At 47.8% G+C, this 15,514-nt stretch overlaps 1 protein-coding gene across 6 annotated transcripts in view; it reads right to left on the reverse strand.

Annotated features, from left to right (window-relative positions):
- Positions 1-810: 810 nt before the first annotated feature.
- VPS13B (vacuolar protein sorting 13 homolog B) overlaps positions 811-15,514 on the reverse strand; it is a 792,142-nt gene continuing 777,438 nt past the window's right edge. For all 6 annotated transcript variants that reach the window (XM_059165934.1, XM_059165936.1, XM_059165932.1 and 3 more), the window contains 4 exons: positions 9,298-9,474; positions 7,020-7,122; positions 6,235-6,484; positions 811-2,398 (listed from right to left, as the gene is read on the reverse strand). In XM_059165934.1, coding sequence (XP_059021917.1) covers positions 2,150-2,398; positions 6,235-6,484; positions 7,020-7,122; positions 9,298-9,474 — 779 coding nt within the window. In that variant the 3' untranslated portion in view covers positions 811-2,149. The remainder of the gene's footprint in view (positions 2,399-6,234; positions 6,485-7,019; positions 7,123-9,297; positions 9,475-15,514) is intronic.

Below are 15,514 nucleotides of genomic sequence, written 5' to 3' on the forward strand. Positions count from 1 at the left end.
CAGTAGGTTTCTGTTTAATTATTCTGATAATTCAGGGTTGGAGATTTTAACTGTGTTTATGAACCTTAGGATGATTAACTTGTTTTTAACATTTCTTAAAACTACCATTGTCTTTGAATATTTTTCATTGCTCTGGTGTTTAATTCACTGAAATACTGGTAGGTGCACTTTCTTCGTCCTGGGTCATGGATTTAAGGGGGTCTACATGAGTCTGTAAGACCACTCACTATACTCTTTCCTCTTAGAAGGAACAGAGAACATCTTTTCAGTAAAATATGTCCTTGGGCTTCATTGTCACTGTTTAGTAGCCCTGATGGATCAACCACCAGTTTCAGTAGATAATTGAAATACCAGTTGCTTTTGAAGAGTTACCAGTATGTGTATATAAGTTAGAATATATACATATATATGTGTGTGTGTGTGTGTATGTGTATATATCTAGGAAAAATACCATAATATATTTTATGGATATGGAATATATGCCTAGTCCAGAAAAAGTATTAGTCACAGTTAATGATAAGAGTATGGGAACTTTGGGGGGAGGTCTTAGGAGGATCTTTACCTCCATATTAATTATTAGTGCTTTTTTTGTGATCAAAGTGATACTACAGAGAGCTTGAAAAATTAAGTCTATTTTAACCTAAGTTGATTTTATCACTGGTACTTTATTAGGATAACAAAAACTGTTTCTTAGCCTTCTTAACTAATGCAGAATTCTTGGGTCCTAATAATGTGAGCTGTATTAAACCCAGGAATTGGTGAAAACCTGCATTTGAAAAACACCTGGTGACAATACACATTTATGTGTGGTCAGTAATTCAAGGATTCCTTTTATTTTCAGCAATTTATGTAACAGTTCTTAGAAGTAGTATGCAAAATGACCATAAAAGATACATTAATTAATACATATTTACATTCTTAAAAATAGTTAATTCTTGAGATTGACAAAGCTGTCACTTTCCTAAATGAGTATAACACAAGAAACTAATGGAAAAATCAGTTTTTTTCATATTTAGCCTGAATTGTTCATAAATAGTCTTGCTTTCCAGAAACAATTACACAGTGACTTCTTATGCCTGATGACATGTGAGACTTGATTAAAAGTTAGTAGGCATTTGAAATTGAATTTTCTTAGCATCTCAAAATTGTACATAATAGATTATAGATCCAGATTGGGATGTAATCAGTAAAAATGTGTTTTAATCAGAGTGAGATTTTTACTGAATATTAAAGATGATATCTGGTGACCCAAGATCTGATAAAAAACCCATCCTTAAAAATGGAAAAATAATATCACACATTGGAAATATTTTGTGGTTAAGGAATTAAAAATAAACTCTTTGGATTGGTTCACTGTTAAGGTTAACACTCCCCTGTAGTACCCCAGGGCAGTATGAATATCCTTCTGCTAAACCCCTTCCACAAGAGGGTGTTAGTTCCTAGTAGCACATTTTCTTTATGGAACTAGAGAAACTCACCTGAGCCCTTTGGGTCGCTTTTCTCTGGCAGACACATAAGCTTGCTTGCTAAAAGATTAACTGGCAAAACATTTTTTCTAGTGTACCTGGACAGTCATGAGAAGGTCTTATAAATTTCAGTAACCTGCAGGCTTTAAAGGAGGAATATGCATAGCAGGTTTCACTTAAAGAAGAGCATCACATTTTAAGTAATAAATTTAACAAGTTAATAAAATCCTAAGCGTTTAAAGATTCCAAATGTTTGCAGATGAGAATATAAGGAAAAGACTGTCTTAGCCTAGAAACAGATGCAGTTGGGAATGAAGTTTTAACCAGTTTCTCCATTCTAAGGCCTGACCACATTTTTTGTTAGAGCAGAGTTAACAGATCTTAATTATAGTAAACATTTTAGCAAATACCATAAACAGCAAAAGGTAGTATATTTATGTGATGGGATGACAACATTAATCACGGCCTCCAAATTGGAAAGGAACAAGTTTTTTTTATCATTGCATTTTAAGGTGTTTTCTTAGGGAGAAGAATCTGAATTAATTTTAGAAGAGGCTGGGAAATTACCTATAATTATAGTAAAGTACTGGCTTTGTGTCCATATTAGATGTTACTAGAGCTAGTTAGGTTTTCTTTTCAAGAATAAATTGCACAAGCAGGACCAGCACCACCTTAGAGGGGACTCAAGGGAACCCTTTCCTCAGGGCTTTATTTTTCACCATGGTAAACTTACTAATGAAGACTTGAGCAAAGTGCGGATCAACCAGATAATGGTATGTTTTCACAGTGGAGGGGAGAGGTTCCACAGCCACCACTGGGCACGGGGCCTGCATGGGAGAGCAGCTGGGAGCCAGGTGACAAGATGTCTTTGTGATGTAGTCCACAAGTCTGTTGTACTGTTGTTCCGACAGTCTCTCCCGGACTCCGTCCACCTGGGATCCAAAAATAAAGATTCTTCAGCTGCCAAAACCTCCTAATGGCATTTCGTGACAAATTATTCCTTCTGTTGTTGCCTTAATACATCTATACATTATGCCTTTAGGTACTCTAATAAAGCCATTTTGTCCCAAACAGTGCTTTTTATTTTTCCTCTGAGCTGTGGTAATAACAGTGCACTTGCAGGAGTACGACAGAAGCGCTCTGCAGGAGACTGTTAGAACGGCCTCCTTTGAATAAGCATTTGGTGTGTAAAATTCTGATGTCTGAAGCTGACAAATTTAGTAACATTTTACTCATTAACTGTTAAACATCTCTCACTGCTCTTTACTGAGGAGCTCAGGAACAAAGGAGAAAAGTGTCTTTCCTCTGCTTAAATCAACATTAAACTTGCACCTGAAATAAAAGTTCTGTTTGCTTGTCTCCTTGAACCTCTTCAGTTTGACAGAAAAAAATAGTGGAGAAGAGAACCTCTTTCAAACCAGTGGCTTTGGACAGAGCCTTTAAAAAAATAAATACCTTTTGAACTGTAACATTTTCTGTTTTTATAAACACTAGGATTTAAAGCCAGAGAAAATAAAAAAACTGGGCAGAGGAAGGGGAAATTTTTATGGAAAAAAAGGGAGGATGCAAAGTACATTTATGGTTCATAAAAGTCTGGCTCATCTTCAGTGGAATTTGAACAGGAGAACTGAGATATACTACCCAAGTTCTTAAGTGCGATTTTCTGAGAAAGCACCCATCAAAGGCAGCTGGAGCTATAAATTCTTCCCCCCTTGAAATTCTGTAACTGTCTAATGTGTAGATATGTGGACTGAGACGTTTCCAGTGTAAGCCGCTGATCTGTGGGAATCAGGTAGCCACTGACCTTTCAGTGGTCTGTACCTACCAAATGTTGGCAAGATCACTCTGGAAGAATTAAAAACATTTTTAACAAGGGCTTTCGAGTCCTCAAGTAGTAATATAAAGAATGTCTGTGTTTCTGTGTAGGGCATGGAAACAGTGCAGCCAAGGGTGTCTTAAAAGCTGCAAAAGCCAGTGGGATGGTAAGGAGTGTTGGGGCTGCCAGAGAAGTAAGTAGGGCATCTGGTATGGTTTGGATCTCGTATTTTTAAGCCTGGGACAGAAAAGAAAAGCCCCCAAAGTTTCGCTGACAGATGAAAGCTGTGTACCACCAGGCAAAAGACAGAACTTCGATGATATCATTTGATGGGGCCAGAATTCAGCTGGAAAGCTTTGAATACACAGAAAGTCTTAATTGCTCCTCCTGAACAGCAGCACAGGAAAACCCGTGCTGTGAAAGGAACCTGGCCAAGGAATAAATTGACCTTCTGACTCATTTTGAGCTTCTCTCATAAGGGATTTCAATAATGTGCCAGGCATATTAAGCAATTATTACCCTAAAAATGGCTGCATTTAACCAAGAAAAGCAAATGCTGATTTAAAAAATCTGAATCCTGCCACATTTCAGTATACTGAATGATGTCATCTACAAATTAATTCCTTCCAAAATTCAAAGGAGCTGTGTTTCCTAGCATCTAAAGAAAACCAGAAAAGCCATTTTCTATAAAGGTCTTAAAAATACTGTTCTTAGCTTTCCCTGGAAGACAGCAGGTAGGCTTCTTAGACCCAGCTTTATGTCTACGCATCAGGTTGGCATGTGACGGGTATGGACTGAAACAAGCATGACAACTGAGGAAAATTCACTATGTCAAGCAGCCCTGCTGAGGGACACCCCCACTCCCCACCCCACGTTTTGCAAACACACTGGATTAGGGCACTCCTAATGAAGGGCGTACTGTCTCAGAAAAGAAATGAGCATTTTTTTTTTCCTTATAGTTCGGGTCTCCTTTGGTGTGAGTAGGGGAGGGGTTAGGGTTTAGAATACAGGACTGAGGAGGCAGTTATTTCCTGTTAATTAGGAGGAGTTGAGGGGAGAGGTAAATTGCGATAGATTTAGAGAAAGCAGAATTTGGGGGCTAAAGGCATACCTGATATCCACCTTTTCTGTCCCTTGCCAGATGCTGCCCTGCAGTATTTCTGCTTTCAGTCATCTTTTCCTGCCTCTTCTGTAGCCATCCCTTAGCCCTAGTGCCCCAGCCCCCAGCTGATACCCGAGTACCGGTGGGAAACCAGTGCTGGGCATGATGTCCAGTGTGTCAGTGGTGCTTCTGCCTTAACTCCGTGATTCCATGGTCTCAGCCTTGGCAGCTTCTAGGAGTGGTGACTCCAGCTATCATCTCATTAGCCCCTTGAGAAGCAGAGCTGTTCCCTTCCAGCTATGATAATTCCCCAAGTATCCTCCTCAAAAAAGCCAAAGAGAGAAGGATCACAGTTGAAGACGGTAAAGATAGTTTAACAGCAAAAGCAGAATCTCCAGTCCCAGCTTAAGATATGAAATATTTCCCAAGCAGCTAAGGAATAACGATGGCCCTAGATACTCCTTAGGGCCTTGGAAGTTTCTCGTTAAGGACCAAGGACTTGAAGATAATGATACTATGCCCTGCCAAGTCCTGTAGCCAGATCACTGCTGCTTTATTGTCAATTGGATCAGAAGATTTTGGCAGATCTAAAGTCAGCCTGGACATCTGACCTCTGTTTATTCCCAGAAAGTCATCAACTCGAGGCAGCAATGTATGCCTAGTGCCAAGCCCCAGCTTAAAGCCTGACTGATTAGGATCCAAGAAGCTAGAGAAATCTCAGAGTTGTTGTGGTTGGCTGCTTTCCATCTTCTCAGATAATTTTACCCAAACAGTGGTGTGAGGGAAGCACAGGCTCCCATACCAGGGAGAAGATAATGAATTGGGCAGGATGGGGCCACCGAGGGCCCAGGTTAGGACAAGGAGGCTCCAGTTTGCCACTGACTTACACTCATCTTGCTGTGTGGAAAAAGATGTCTGTTTCTTAGGTCAACTCTTACAGCCCCTTTGGATCAGGCAGTCATCAGGGAGGCAGGAGCAGACCCTGCTTTCCACCGGGTGCACCTGCTCACCCAACACTGGCCTGTAGGGAGCTGGTGCCACTCTGGGCAGGGCTCCCCTCTGACCCTGGACATCACTCTGCCCTGCATGAGCATCTGTTCCACAGCAGCTTATGTGTGGCCGGGAGCCAGCATCCAGCACGGAAGCTGTGTGGCCAGGGAGCTGCCTCAAGACCCAAAGGAGCGTTCCCCCAGGACGTACCCCACAGTATTTAGGGGGTGGGAATCTGCCCTGTGGGAAAGGGAACACAGAACCACACAGAATACAGAGCAGGAAGGAAAGATCTATGAACAGAATTTTGACCCATGAAGTCTTGGGGTGGAAAGCAGGGAGAGGCGGGGGGAGGGACTGAGACCTGGCTTGTGAGCTTGTGAAGGTCTGGCCTACTGGCTGCACCTCATTTCACGACACCCCCACTTCGGTGGCGGTCCTCTCCTGTATCTCCAGTCGGCTACAGCAGACTTGTGCCTGCTCTCTGCAGCAGGGAACTGCCGCCTCGGCCCTGGCCCTCTCGCACAGACCAGTTTGTGCTGGAGCTCTGTTGTCCTGCCCGGTCTCCTCCAGAACCCCTGCCCCATGACAACCAAGCCTTGTCCGGTTCATACAGTGGTTTAACCCCAGGCCTTGAGTCCACTAGGCCTGCTGCCGCGCTCCCCTAGGAAGGGCTCCCACACACGCCTGGGCTGGGGCTTCCCAACTTCCTTCTGCATTGGCTCCCACGTCCCTTCACGCCGCTTCCTCTGACAGCCCTCCTCGTCTCAGCAGTCAGGCCAGCGGCGTACCCGCGGCCAGCCCACGTCTCTGTTGCCACGGCAGTCAGCCACACAGTCACCCTGTCCCCTGAAATGTACCTCCACGTCACAGGCCACTCTTGGCTGCCTGAGCTGCACGGTGAGCAGGTTGCTCTGCTTGCTGTCCTGGGCGCAGTCGATCTCTGTGACAGGGAAGGCCTGCTGCTGTGTGTCCTCGCTGACGCTCACCACGAAGAGCACCTCCGACGTCAGCAGCAAGCAGCCTTCGTGCTCCTGGCCGGAGCCCCTCACCAGAACGACTTCCAGGGCCATGTGCACCTCTGGTCTGCCCAGAGACTGAAGCATTTTCCTGTTTCCAAGGAGAAAAGTGAGGCGGGAAGCCGGCTGGAAAAGATGGTCATACAGCAGTGCTCATGGTACCACAGGCTGGGGCATTCCCACACACGGTTCCCCAAAGGTGGAGGGCTCTCACCCATTTGATTATTAATTTGAGCTTAAAATGTAATTGTCACTTTAATTCTCAAACTGATTCTGGTCAACAGAACCCAGCTCCTGGGGATAAAGATTTCCCTTGGCTCCTTTTCTTCCCTATAGAAACATCACCCCGAGAAGGAGGCTGGTTCTCTAGGGAATCCTGGGTCCCCTCCCATGGCCTGGGCTCCTCTGTCAGCGCGCCTCCTCCCCGAGGGGTGTGCGAGAGGCCGGGGTGCGGCGAGCCCCGCATCTGGGGGCGGCAGCCGCTCCTGGGCCCTAAGGTGCCCCAGTGCTGCCTGAGCTGCCGAACGCGGTCTGGGGCTGCCCCAGAAGCAGGGCCCTTCAGCTTGAGAGCAAAGCAGGCCCCCTAACATCCATGTGCCGTGGAACAGGCGTCTAGATAATTTTACCAGACATATTTGACGTGGCTGTTTGGAGCCTGGTCAGCATGTAGATCACTTGGCTGATAGCGCTGTTTGGGAAGCTGAGAAAGTCCAGCTCCGTGTAAAATACCTGTGGTAAGAGAAGTAAGGGAGTTTTACTAGTTGTCTTCTGGAAACTGGTTCCATGCTGCAGTGATGTCATCTGCTTACAGTCATCCATAAAGCGCTGCAAGATCCAAAATGATGTCAAATCCTTGGAAGCAAGTGTATAGATAATCATTAAACACCGCAGTGCTCTGACCTCTGGCGCTCTTACATCAGCTACAAACTGAAAAATGAATGAACCACAGTCCAAGCATTGACCGGACTGGCAATTAATGGAAGCCTAACGCTCCTAGGAGTAATCAGTCCTGCGCAATCGCTCACACACTGTTACAATTTATGTGATAAAAGAAGCCATGCTTGTTAGTCGACTTCCCTGCTTCATGTTATAATACTTCTGTATCTGTGCTGGGGCCGGGCACATAAAAAAACACAACACACAGAGATGCACACAAAGGCACATGGTTTGCCTAGATACCGTATTTAGGTGACTTAATCCAGCTGTTAAACATGAATCCATATACATTTATGAGTACTCTGGGGGCCCCCGGTTTATTACACGCTCTCCCCAGAGCCGGCACCAAACGAGGGCACCCAGCAGCAGCCATGCAGGCCTCGGAGGAGACGCTCCAGAACCAAAGATGGTACAGCATGTGTGCTTTCCGAGGGCTTGTAAATGTTTATAAACGAGGCACAGTCATTAGACGAAGAGTTAGTGGTTTGTAAAACCTTCAGTGCAGTAATAAAACTTTTACAAGAATGATGGAGAGCAACAAGGCCATGTGAAGCTCTGTGCTGGGATGCTCTTCCGTGAGGGGGAGATCCTCAGCCCTGGGAAACCTCGTGGTGAGGAACCATGGCTTTTTCCACACCAAAGGAATCGGTGAAGTCTGCGTGGACTTCGCCTCCCTGGGGTCCACAGCAAGGGAATCCCACTTTTATGAACGCCTAAGCGGAGTCTGACTGGGCCGGCTGACGGGGGGGTGGACAGCGGTTCTGTCTGTTTCCCTGTGAGTGAAAACGTCTCTCACAGGAGAGAGAGAGACCCGGGAGGGGGGCAGCGAGGGGAACAGCCAAGAGGAACACATGTTCGCGCCTGTGTGGTCTCTTAAAGGAGCCCTCTGGATGTCTGCCTGAGTGTGGGCATTCGTCTCCCGCTCTCTCCCTCTTGGACTCTCTCCCCCTCAGACGTGGTTTCTGTGCCCTGGTCGGGCCGCCTCTGTCAGATCTGAGGGGCAGGAGCCCGCGGTGAAACGGACCCCTCCGACTACGGCCAGATGCAGGGCGCGTGCCTGTGGTCTGGGATGGCAGCGAGGCAGCCCGCTTCCTGACCAAAGCGATGACACCGATTTGGGGGAAAAAGGTGACCGTGGCGAGTCCCGGTTTACGAAGTCACTTTAGCGGGCTCCGCCAAGAACGCAGCAAAGCAGCCTGGGAAGACGTGCTTCCTCCGCTCACTCGCACCCGCTACTCCCACGTGCACGCCCAGCGGGGAGAGGCCCCAGCGCGCCCCTGGCCATGCCTGGCGGTGCCCCCAGCCCCACTGTCTGCTTGGGGAAGGGGTCTCAGATGTAGGTCACCTGCCTTTGCTGCCAGTGGCCAGGAACTCGGCCCGGGGGCAATGCACCGGAGGCTCTGTGGGTGTGGGCGTGCGCGCTCTTCTTTCTCGTTCTCTAAAGCGAGCGCGCGCGCGCGCGCGCACACACACACACACACACACACACACACACCTCCTCACAGATATCTTCCTGCTTTATCACCTATTTTTCCTTTCTAACTGGCCATCAGACAAGTTGTCATTCTAGTCTCTGCTTCAATATTTTCTACGTATTGCTCTCAACTGCCCTCCACCTCTGACTGGTTATTCTCATTCAAGTCTCTTTTAAAGGCCGAGAAGCCATCACTGGAGTCTATTTTTTTAGATGTGCTGTAAAAAGAATCTGTGAGGTAGATCTATTGAACCTGCTAAATGATTTCTTGGGTCTACAATTATTAAATTTATCATTAGTAGTACAATTCAACTCTTCCCATAAATAAGCATAAGGAGGTGAGGAAGACAGCTATTTCTCTCCTTATGGATTTATCCATTTTTTCCCCCACTGCTTTGCCATGTGAAGGCCTAGATTATCTCAGAGTCCTTGGTATAATAATGCAAGTAGGTCGGTGATATCTGAGCTGGCCTGACAGGTGCCCCACAACTTACCGTAGCCAGTCTGTGACACAAGCTCAGCGGCCCCTCCGATGGGTTTTGTGAACACCCCCATGATTCCTTTCCCCACACCTGAGATGACACCCTTGGCCTTGTGTCCTGCTGAAGCATGAGCTTCAGAAGTTCTCTGGAAGTTCTGCATAGGCTGATCGACTATGCCAGCAATTGCACCTGAAAAACAGCAAAAGCCCCTTGTGAGGACTGAGGCTTAAAATCCTGAAAAAGTGAAAACCTTCAATCCAGAATGGCTTTCTTTGGATTGAAAATGAAAACCTACCCTCATTATCATGTTCTTTACTATACATTTATTTACCAATTACATAAGCTCACTGGGCACTGAGTTAGGCATTTATGATCTTCATCAAAACACAATGTTCAGACTGGGTTTGGTCCATTCCAGTGAGGATCTGAGAAGTTCAGTTCAGAATTTCATAAACACGTCAGACTATTCCAAAGTGACACTCACATGCCTTTGTCCAGAAACCAGGCAACACAGTTTAGAGGAGAGAGCTAATGATTGCTCAGGAGAGGGCAAGCCTGCTCAGCCTAATCAATTTTCACTAATTTGGAGCGTGAAAAAACTGGAAGAGGCCATCTCCCTTTTAATAATGATAAGACCATTCTTTGATAATATCAAGATATTAATATGTAAGAGTGTTAATATTGCAGTTACTTGTATAATAGCTAATCTGTTTCGAGTGCTTACTATCTGCTGGGGACTGTATCCAGAGTGTTACTTGTATGAGACCATTAATCCTCATAATCTTGGGAGTCAGACATGGTTTTTATCCTCAGCTCCTATATAAGGCAGCAGAGCACAGAGAGGTTAAGGAGTTTTGCCCCAAGGTCACACAGCTGTCCTGTGCTTGAGCCAGGATCTGAGTCTAGAGAGGCAGTCACAGGCCAGCTCTTCACCACCAAGCTCTTCACCGATCCTGTTTATAAACAGGCACTTCCTTCTGCCAGTCTTAGAAACACTCCCCCACTTCCCACTTCAAATGAGGTTTGGCCATTTACTCTTTACTTTAGAACAGCTACAAAAGCCTGCTCTCACTACTCTGCTCTAGCGGTTTTCCCAGAGGGCGGCAGGGTCAGGTACCAAGTGGGGGGGGGGAGGTCCCTCAGCCTCCTGTGCCTCCTGTGGTGGCTCCTTCCTCCTTGCTCCCCTTGCCCTGAGGGGCCTGTGAGGATATCTACTAAAGGCCCCACCAGTCCTGAGTTTCTTTTTTTCCTTCAGTGATGGAGCGGGAGGTTCTCTAGCTCAGTAAGAGGTAAAAATTTCATTACAGTTCTTGATGGAATTTTGTTTTCAACTCAAACTTGCTAGGATTAATGGAAAATGCACAGTCCCCCTGGTAGAAATTTTAGTACATGTCAAATCCCATTATGCCAAATGCCACTAATTCAAAGTCTCTTGGGTAAATGGAGATTTCCAGGTCTCTGTTAATGACCTGCTAATTTCAAGTAATATTCCCCTGAACAAAATCCAGTAAAACAAAGGCTGGTTCCTTCAGGTCAGTTGTAAAGGGAATGTTCTTCGTAGATTCCATTCCTCTGAATTTGGATAGAGCCATTTAAATTTATGTATTGACAGATTAAGAATGACCTGAGACGACAGGTCTGTTTCTCAGCCTAGACCCAGGGCTTCCCAAACCTTCTAAAGAATTGACTGGGGAGGCAGAGGGAGCTGCTTGCCCTTGGCCCCAGCCGCCCTGGCTGTGGAGGGCTGAGGGGTTCACTGCATCAGGGCCCTCAACACACTCCATCCTGGCACCTGGGCTGGGGAGCGTTAATAATGGGGGTGGTGGCCGCCTTTGGTGCCCAGCGCACGCAAGAACTGTGGGGTCTGTCTTCTCTTCGAATTTTCTCACAGCAGACAGTTCCAGGTAAACAGCATCAAATCAGAGAACACAGCTTTTGTGGTGTCATTATCTGATTTCTTTGAAAGGTCTCTATGCTTAAATTCGTAGGTCAACTGAGGTAAATAATTACAAATTCGCCAATGGATTAAGTCACTCAAGAAAGGCCTTTTCTCAAGTGCAGATTTCCATTAAGACTATTAAGATCCTGCCGGGGGCCAGGTGCTTACTTCACTGAGAACCTCCCACTTCCTTTAACGTGCCAGGCCCACCCTGGACCAGGAACATGGAGCCTTGATAATGGTGAGTCCCCACACCGAGCTCTGAGGCCTATCTAAGTGCAAACAGGTATCACAGTGAAACTGCCCTTTGATCTTCTACTTTCTCCAGCCACTGGCCACACCGAAGGCTCAGTTACTGGGGCTTTGACAGATGGACTATTTGGGCAGCCCAGGGAGTGGAAAATCTGAGCCTCATGACAAGGTGTTAGATGCTGAGAGGTAGAGAAGGAGCTGTCAGACCGCATGCCCTCACCCAGCACCAGACCCTGGCGGGGGAAAGTCTGTCACACACACCAACACCTCGCTGGTCACCAGGTGCGAGCTGGAGACCAGAGTGGCCGTGAGAGACAAGCAGCCGTTCCGTTGTGTCTGCGCTGTGCCTGAAGAGAGGCAGCTTCTCGGAGGGTTTCAGAAGGCTCGCTTATTAAGTCTAATCCAGCTAAATCCCACGACTGGTAAATTATTTACTGTCATCTACTCGAGCTCTGCTCCAAGGCTCTAAGTGGTGGAAACTGATCTCCAAACTTGTCTGTTGGCATCCAGCCCACGGGGTGGGCGGCCACATGGAGACGGCTGTGATGTGATGAAGGCAGGAGAGGAAGGAAGCGTGCCTCGGAGGGCGGGGAGTTTCCGTGGACTCCGGTGTGCCGGGTGAGGCAGAAACTGGGGGGCGTCTCCTTCGCTCCCCTCTAGCTGAAGGAGGAGGCCTTTCTTTGTTAGCGAGGGAACTGGAATGGCCCTCCCTTACCTCTTCCAGGACTCGCTCCCCAGCCTCCGGCAGAAAATACTGGCCTACTGACCTAGAAAGCTCCTCTGTGGCTTCTTCGGTGCTGCCCTCACTGCACGCTGTAATTTTATTTTGGGGCATTTATTTATTTATTTTAAAAATCACAACAGCAGAGGCCTAGGCCTAGACCGGGGCACTACAGCTCACCACTTCAGAGACAAACGAGGCCTACACGCAGCGGAGAGTAAGTATTCTAGCCTGTGGCTAGTCTTTTAGGGCCAGAACAGATTAATTGACGGAGAAGGAAACACTTCTGTTATTCCTAAAATTCCCCACAAACTGCTGCCACTCCGCTAATGGCTGATTGTGGCAGCAGAACGGCTCAAAAAGGCTGCATCTCAGTGCCTGGCTCACTTGCTCGCTCTCTCACTCCAGGAAGAACATCCTGATGCACCTGGTAGAGGCCCATTTTGTTGGGGTTCCGCACGGCACACCGAGAGTGGCTGTGGAGACTGAGGGTGTGGGTACCGGAAGTCTAGCGATGCTGCATACATCAGGCAGCAGCCCAGGAGGGCGATCAGAGAGGCGAGGGCTGACATCTGAGAGAGAAGTCACGTCTGAGAGGGAACATGGAGTATGACAGTGACACAGAGCTCACATCCTCGCTCGGCACAGGCTCCAGGGTGCAACAGAAAGGGGGGTGTCTGGGGGAACAGTTCTGATAAATGTGGGAAAGCCTTCATACCAATTCTTCAGGCTAAACAGAATTTTCCCCAAAGCCACTGCCTCCTCAAGACTGTGGGGGAGGCTCATCACAGAGCCTCGGTGGCATCTCTGGGCCAGCTGATGCCGCCTCGCTGACTCGGGGCCATGCGGCTGGGCATGGCAGCTGAAGGCTCCCTTTGATTTCTCAAGCACCTCCTAACACTCCACAGTGTCCTCACGAGAGCAAAACGGAGGCAAGAAGGCCCACGAATCCCATAAACATTTGGGGGAAATGTGTTTTTCCTACCCTGGAACCTTCAATTGTTCTGTCTCCCCACATCCTGATTGTTTCCAGGCTCGGAGCCCTCCAGGCTGGGGGACAGGAGGAAAAGCCCAGGCTCTTGTCCCGGTGGAGGTCTGGCCTGGGCAAGTCACTCCCCATCACATCCATGCCTGGGTTTGTAGATCAAATGAGACGACACCCGTGAAAATGCTTTGTCAATGCTGAAGTGTTCTTGAGACACATTTTTACTAGCTGTGTTGTTAGTATTTCTCATAGAGGAGGAAACTGAGGAAGTACTATTTTGATTCCACTGAGCATGGTTTCAAACAATATGATAACAGCTCTAACGTCAGCCAGGCACCTAATTGCATTTAGCAGTTTTAAATACCATATCTGGGGATAAATTAAATGGTGATAAATCTATGCTTTTCCAGGTGAGGGGACTTGATCGGTGCTACTCCTTCTCTTGTCTTCCTGCCCCACATCAGGTAGTTCTGGCCAGGATGTTTTGAAATAAGCCAGGGATTAAGTGGGACACAGAGTATTCTGAGAGGGAAGGAAGTGGGTTCGAGCCAGCTCTGAGATGCCCACTGAGAACTAACCCATCTGAGGGGCATAGAAATGGGCACGTGGCTCAGGGAGAGGCACTGCACACCTGGGAGGGATTTAGGTCGTCCACAGAACCCCTGAGTTTTTGGAAATGACCAGAGAGGCAGAAAAACCGCAAGCACACTGAGGTTTTAAGGACGAAATAAGTCCCTTGCACGGATGATGTTATATAAGGAGTGACTACCGCAGAGATCCAAGTTTTAGGACTTTCTAGCCTGGTTAACAGTGGCGCCATATTAAAAAGTATGACAACACGATGGGAGGATCATGGCTCCTCCTGTAATGGGTTTCTACCATCAGGGACAATTTACAACAGTGGCAACTGGGTGGCAGGTGAGGGCATCTCTGTTTGGAAGAGAACACACTGGTTGGAATGGATATAACCACAGGCCGGCCAGCTCAGGTCTACTTGAGCCTGTCAACTCCAAGAAGAGCTCGCATGGAGGGAAGGAAGCTCTTCTGCCCAGAGAAGAGGGCATGACGTGAGCAGTGCTGTTTACCAAACACAGACCCTATGCCGGGCCCATGACAGACCAGTATTATTACCTTTAATGTTACCACCAGCCCCAATTTACAAAGGAGAAAGCCAGGTTCAGAGAAGGTAAGAACGTGCCTGAGGTCACAAAGAAAGGACCTGGACACCCTAGCCTGGGATCTGTTGTCTTTTCCAGAATGTGGTCTACCCCCAAGCCTTCCCCTGGCCTTCCAGACCATTCCTCTACCCTGTAGTTCCATCCCAGGTCATAAGCTCCCAGTTTCCACTCTTTGCAACAGAATGTTATGACTTAAACAATTTCTAGTAACTTAACCTGAGCTTATAACATCTTATTACTTCCTTCCAGAGCCTCAGTTGGCTGTGCTGTGGGTTGAGGGCTGCGGCTAGCAGCGCAAGCTGGAGAGAGCGCAAATCCTTTCAAGCTCATCTTCTCTGACCTCTGCTCTCCCTGCTCTGCGGTACTTTGATCTGCGGGAGATGCACACTCCTTCCCATGCGAGCAGGCAGGCTGCCAAGCAATACAGTTTTAAATTCCTCGGCAAACAAATAAACAAAAGATACCCTTGAAAATCCTGCTCTGCAAAATCTCAGCTCTGAAGCTTCCTTTTTATAGAGTTTTCCAAAGCAGCTTATTTTTTGAACATTTGTAGTATTTGGAAATACCCGCAGCCATCTTCACTTCGAACTATACCATCTGGCCGCTTGACAACTGTAATTACTCTGCGTCCGGACGAGCCGGCACTCTCAAAAGAAAATAAAAGGCGAAAGCGGGCTCCTTGCTGAAGTTTACGGGACATTTGCACGTTGCTTGAGAGCTTCTCAAACAAAGGTGAGAGAGTCTGGAGGATGTGGTCGGGGCAGAGGATGGGGGTGCTTAGAAGGCCGGCGGCCCATTACTCACTTTCACAAGCCACAGGCCCTGGGCTGCTGTCCCTGTGCTGACACCCCACACCCCCTGCCCCCTGCCCCGCGCCACCCAATGCTCAGGGCGCCTCCTCTGGCATGAGGCTCTCCGGAGACCCGCCCTGAGGACAGGGATGGGTTTCCTACCAGAAGCAAGGGAGGGCAGAGCGTGGGCGTTTGTGCAGGTGGGCCTTCCTCTCAGAGCTGCGCAAGGGCTCTGGGATGGAGGCCCAGTGCCAGGGCGCCTCAACTGCCGCCCCCTGCCTCCAGCTACCACGAGCCTCAGCCTTGTCTGCAGAAAGGATGTAGGTTTCACAACCACCCTCCTCGTCCAGCGTGGGTTCCGGT

Source organism: Mustela lutreola, chromosome 3 (assembly GCF_030435805.1).
Source record: "Mustela lutreola isolate mMusLut2 chromosome 3, mMusLut2.pri, whole genome shotgun sequence".
NCBI lineage: Eukaryota > Metazoa > Chordata > Mammalia > Carnivora > Mustelidae > Mustela > Mustela lutreola.